General features: G+C 32.1%; 1 protein-coding gene across 1 annotated transcript; it reads right to left on the bottom strand.

The window, feature by feature from the left end:
• Window positions 1-4,564: 4,564 nt before the first annotated feature.
• On the bottom strand, window positions 4,565-5,815 carry LOC100794648 (mitogen-activated protein kinase kinase kinase 18). Its single transcript, XM_003526287.5, has one exon. It carries the CDS (start codon window positions 5,770-5,772, stop codon window positions 4,699-4,701), a length of 1,074 nt encoding a protein of 357 aa, XP_003526335.1. The 5' UTR covers window positions 5,773-5,815; the 3' UTR covers window positions 4,565-4,698.
• Between the last annotated feature and the right edge of the window lie 448 nt (window positions 5,816-6,263).

Raw genomic sequence — 6,263 nt, forward strand, 5'->3', positions numbered from 1 at the left:
AACGTGCCCCTCAACCTATGAAAATCCTATTTCCTATTTGTGTCTTTGTTCCCAAAAAAACCACATGATTTAACATATGTAATCAATTTCCAGATTTTGTTATCTTCTGAATTAACGCAAGCATGTAGATTGAATAACATGCTATCATTTCAACCGCTAAAATTATGTTTCACAAAATTAATTTGAAAATTGAAAAGTTAGTTAGTAATTAGAAATTGAAATTTGATAATTGAAAGTTGAAAAATTAACTTATTAAACTAAAAGTATTTGATAAAACCAGTTGTTAAAGTAATTAAAAAGTGTAAAATAATAAAAATAAAATAAAATCATGATTTATTTAAAAAAGATATCAAAAATATATTAAGAATAAAAGTGAGAGAGAATATAATAAATTAATTAGTGTTTTAAAAAACTATATTGAGTAACATTTTAAAAAACATAAGAAACTATCAAAAAATTATTAAAAAAAGATTTGTTTACCAAACAATTAAATAAGAAATAACTAAAAAAAGATTTGCTTACCGAACAATTAAGTAAAGTTTTCAGCTATTAAAAGAATTAAAATTTAAAAAAAATATCTTACCAAAACATAAACTTATTGTGTCCTACTTGATACCACTTGAAAAAAAAAATCATATAAACTAACGCTTTAACTAGATTAGTGTTCCATAGTCTGAATGATATATAAGGAGAAAAAAATACTAAGAAAAAGATATATAATTTTTTTTTGAGTTGATATATACTTAGTTTTTTCAATAATAAATCATATATCTAGTTTTGCACATAAAATTAATAATAAATATTTTTATTAAATTAATTATTTATTAAGAATTAAATATTTAAATAATTATGTAAAAAAAAGTTTTAACCCCCTTTAATACATTTATGAAACCTCACTAAAAATTAATTTTGTTGATATGAAGTAACTCACAAGCACTATATTAAGTAACTCGCGTGAGTTTCTTTTGCCATTTGAGCGTAGCTTTTTTGGAATGCAAAGAAAGCACCATTGCTCCAGAAAGCAACCAGTGTTTTTTACTATTTAATAGGCCACTTACTTTTATATATTAAATATTAGGATATATTTATTTATAAAAAATTAATTAATTAAAATGTAATTTATATTTATTTATTATTTAAAAATTAGACTATATGTTAATATTTTATTTTTCTCATAAAGATATTATTAATTTAAGATTGATTTCGTTTATTTAAATTATCAGTACATAGTATTTTTCACGTATAATAAAATTATTTGATTAAAAAATAGTGTATATTTTTATACAAATTTCAATCTTATTTTTACATTTTAAATTTTGAAGAGAAAATTTCATGGGTTTGGCCACGTTGCTTCTAATTCTGTGGGGAAATTTGGAGAAAGCAATGTCCATGGCATAAGACTTGGCCTAGACAAAGGCATTGCTCTGTTTCTAGCAATTGTTTTGCTAAAAAAGACAAAGAGGGATGAGGATAAGCCAATTGAACACTTTGTTGAGGAGCTAATTAGCTAGCCAGGCAAGATACCTGAGGCACTTGTTTCTTGAAAATTGGTGCATTTTTTTATTCAGATTGTAAGGATCTCATTGCAAATATAACAGGTTGTGCCGTTGTGAGATCAATACGAGAACATTGTTTATGTTAAAAAGGTTATTGCCAGCATGTTATTGACAGATTGGTAATTTATGTCAACTCAAAAAATGTTCATCAACAATCATTAAATGCGTAAATCAATTAACATGAGATAGTTTCAGCTTAATCAGATGTCTCTGAATTTGAATCTAAGATATGCATGCATTAAATAGTTAAGAAGAAAAATTTCATCTGGGATAATGATCCTAACCAGTTGAAATTTGGAGTTTTTCTAGAAGGTTAATCTATGCCTAGATAACCCAGTTTTCTCGGTGAGATTGTAGAGGACCAATGCAACTACTCTCCAACCATGGAAGAATATTATAGTTTGTTTGATTTGTATTTGGGGTTGACTTGGTTCTGAATTTTCATCAGAGATATCTCAACGTATAGTGGGGTTGACCAAATTGTGATTCTAGAATGCTTCTACTTGTCTTGTTTGTAATGTGTGTGCTGCATCATTCATCCTAATGTACTTCACAAGACGAGAAGTCATGATTATCAATTGAATTTAGCCACCGACCAATAACACTCACTGTTTAGTGACCATAGCTATATCCGATTGATTTTTTATTTTCATCATCAATTTTCTTTTTTTGGTCATTTAGCAATCAAATTTGCTATGACAACTTGGTTTTCCAACGAAAAATGACCAAGTTACTCACCAATTCCGTGGTTAGATCCTTAAAGTAGCTATTCAGGTTTTTTGACTATATATGTTATGTAGCAATTGACAATCCAAACTGATTTAATAACTGAATTAGCTTATTTATCATGATCCGAGTATAATTAAACTCAGATTTATTAATTAAGATTTTAAATCCAAATATTATGAATGAAAAAATTATGATTAGGAAGAAAGACATCACAAAAAATAAATAGTCAAATTTTTTAACAAAAGTTAATCATAAACAAAATTGAATGAACACATTACACACATAAACTAATTTTTATTTAATTTTTGGGGGGGATAGTGGTTGATGTGTTGATGGATAGAAACTCCACATGACGCAATATTTGTTGCATATTCGCTTTACTTTAAAACATGTGACCTGTAACGCTGTACTGGTTTGGTGCAAGAGATTGGAATTTTTAATGAGTTGATAAATTACTTTTAACCAACTTCGGGTTTTGGGAATTTTATCTCTAAACCTAACAATATCACGAACAAATAAATAGAGTCATTAAAAAGTAAAAAAAAAAGAAGTTATTAACCCAAGTAATTTGACTCTTCAATCCTTTAATCAAAGTCTAAACTTCAATATTTGACTTAAACATAAAATGACAACGCAAGATATTACTTTATCCAAAAAAAAAAAATGAATAGACCTGGTGAGACACAAATTATATTTCCTGGTTATAAAAAAGTAAAAAAGACAAATAAAGCCAACAACTAATTAAGGACAATGAGAGACATTTCTCCAAAGGGTGGCCACCTTGGCTCCCTATGCTCATGTCCATTGGAATCAACCATCTCAAATAATTGAAGAGAGGTTGAAGCCAATTCCAAGTAGGATATGATGGGTTCAGTTGGGTGTCTTTAGAAAATTGCTATTCTTGCTTTGTTTTTGTTTCTTCTTTCAGATGTATCAGAAAAAAACCGATTGGGAGTTGGGACATGCCTTGCCCACCTTGTTCTCTTTCCCTAGCCTTGTTTTTATCTGAGTTAATTTACTTTTTCACCCAAATTAAAAATAAAAAAAGAAGAAGAAGAAGAAGAAGAGATTTTGATTTTCAAAGGATCTCATCATACCTACCAAAGTTGGGTTTTCATGCCTTAATTTGCTACTTTTGAACAAAAGTTACTATACCATATTCTCTTGTAATGGCCAAGGATGGCTCTAGGAAAATACACAGATAAACCCAAAAATATCTCCAAGGATGTTTGAGCCCAGAAATATTTTTACGGATGAAGCTGGAATAATTAATATAGATTTAAACTTTTGTTCTCCACACGTATATTTAATTTTAATCTATTTCCCACGTGAAAAAACGTTTTTAAATTAATATATAGGAAAATTTTCTTATTATAGTTACTGTTGTCACGTACAAAAAAAAAAAAGTGATAACGTGTAAGGACGGAAATTTAGAACATCTACCTAATGACAGACTAAATTGAGAAGAATTTTATGTACAAAAAACAGTTTAGTTCTTTTCATATGAATGAAAAGGAAAATAAACGTCGCATATAAAAATAAAAGTTTAATTAAACCTAATACATTCTATACACCAAATATAGATAGGATTTTTTAGAGGAAAAACATATACAGGATTATGTTTATGTTCATTTAAATGACTTTATTTCTATAAAATAATCACTTTTTTTTATATCAACTTCTAGAGCTTAAAAATGATTTTTTTTTTAAACTAAATCAGTTTCCGGATCTTAGCTGCAATCATAACAATCCAACATTTTACCAAAACATATTAATTCTTTTAAAATTTATTTATGGAAATATATACATTTTAAGTATAGGTGAAAAATGGCCCAATTTAGCAGAATTCGTCTGATAAATTGTAGTATTTGAGTTTGAAATTTTAAGTCTAAAATTTTATACATTTTTATTTTGATTCAATCATGATCTAATCCGAGCAAAAACTCATGAAAGACTTAAAAAAAATCAGACTTTTACATTTATTAAGCCTTGTTCTATAACACCTTCAAAAAATTAAGAAGAAAAAGAAGCCTTGCTCTCTAGTAAGTCCTAATTAAATTTAGACTTTTAAATCAACTACCTATGATCCCCAACTTGCATCAGACTGAGAATCATGTTTTGTTACCTCTAATTTTAAGGGTATATCCAACCAAAAAAAATATGCAACAGGTTACATAATATAACAGAATGTACAGGGGAGGATGAAATATTGAATAATTGTTTTATGCTATTTAAAGTTAACGAGAGATTGATAGAACAGGGGAGAATGAAGTATTGAATAATTGAATCATAAAGAATCTAATGTTAAGGGAATTAGCATCTTGCCTCGGTCAAAAATGAGATCACTAGCTACAAACACTAGCACTCTACAACAATTGTGATCCTCAAAAGCATGTCCACTAAAATTCTACCACTAACATTGCTTTTCACCAACACCTAGTGAGACAACCCATGACCCACAATGAACAAAACCTTCAACCCCATTCCCTCTGGCTGTGATCCAATTCTCATCATCATCATCATGTCTTGCCCAACATGGCACCCCAGAAGACAGGGCCAACATTCTGACCCTCCCAGCAGCCAAAGCTTCAAACTTTCTAGTTTTGTGAATCAAATTGCCTAAACTTTTTGACTCTTCCATAGAACTCCAATAGCCTTGTTCAAGAACACTTGTTGGGGAACTTGAATTAGACTCCAAAACTTCCTTATTGAAACATAATGTTTTCTCAATAAATGGATGCTTCAATAGTTCACTAGCCTTCCACCTCTCTTGTGGATTCCTCCTTAAGCACTTCCCCAAGAAATCCTTTGCTTCGTTGGACAGAAAACAAGGAATCTCAGGCACTTCACTAGAATATGCAATATGGTAAAGCGCTGAAAAAGGGTCTTCCACATTAGGCCATGGTGCACCACCGGTTACCATTTCAATCACAGTGCACCCAAGTGACCAAATGTCACTAGCACACCCTTGCTCCTCCCCACGCGCCACCTCCGGCGCCAAGAACATCGGCGTGCCTCCGATCGCCGCCGTGGAATCCGCCACACTCTTGGCACACCCCAAGTCGCCAATTTTGGCCCCATCTTCACCAATTAAGATGTTGGCACCCTTGATGTCACAATGCACCAACCCTTTTGAATGCAAATAGTCCAGCCCTTGCACGATTTGCCTCGTGTAGCGTGCGATGACCGACTCCTCAAAGAGTCGGCCAGCGCACCGGCGAGTTGCCGCCTGGGCAAGTGTGCCGAAGGGCATGTACTCCATGAAGAGGTTGAACAAGAGCTTGTTGTTCTCCATGGTAATGTCACACCCTTTGTATGCAACCACATAAGGACTACTTAGAGAGGACAATATTTTTTGCTCCCTTTTTAGAGGCTCTGATTGTGGAAGCTCCGTTGACTTGACGGCGAAGACACCGCCACGGCATGTGGCGGTGGAGACGGTGGCTGATGAGCCTTGGCCTATGGTGTGGCCTCTATGCCACTCCATGTTTGAAAATAAGAAGAAAAAAGTAGAGGGTTTTGTGAAGTGTTTTGAGTTGGTTATTGTGGCCTTTTATATATGTGCAATTGAATAGAGACACTTTTGAGCATAAGGCTTTTGTTTGAAAGATTCTTTTTTAATTGTTGGCTATTTAATTTGGTTGGCGCACACTCTCTATCTATCCTTTCTTCTCTCTCTCTAGAGTTGTCAACGTGGAAAAGTTTTGGTGGCTCAGGTTTTTCGTCGGCAATGGCTGGGTGGTTCACACGTGGAAAAAGGGTTTTAATTTATGATTGGAGGTTAAGTGTTTGCAATTTGGGAAAGGCTTTAGATTGGTGCAAATTAAGGGGATTAAGAGTTTGGATGAGGTAGATAGGGTGCCAATAATCAAGGGTAGATTCCTTGTTTTGTATCACAGTTAGCTAAACTTTGAAAAAATTAATGTGGGGATATGCATGTGGTATAAGTTGGGTGGGAACGTTGAAGTCTTGAACCAC

The sequence above is a fragment of the Glycine max genome, chromosome 6 (assembly GCF_000004515.6).
Source record: "Glycine max cultivar Williams 82 chromosome 6, Glycine_max_v4.0, whole genome shotgun sequence".
Lineage (NCBI taxonomy): Eukaryota > Viridiplantae > Streptophyta > Magnoliopsida > Fabales > Fabaceae > Glycine > Glycine max.

Excerpts from the sequence above, each read along its gene's own strand:
- LOC100794648 (XM_003526287.5), bottom strand. The coding sequence starts at position 5,772 with ATGGAGTGGCATAGAGGCCACACCATAGGCCAAGGCTCATCAGCCACC.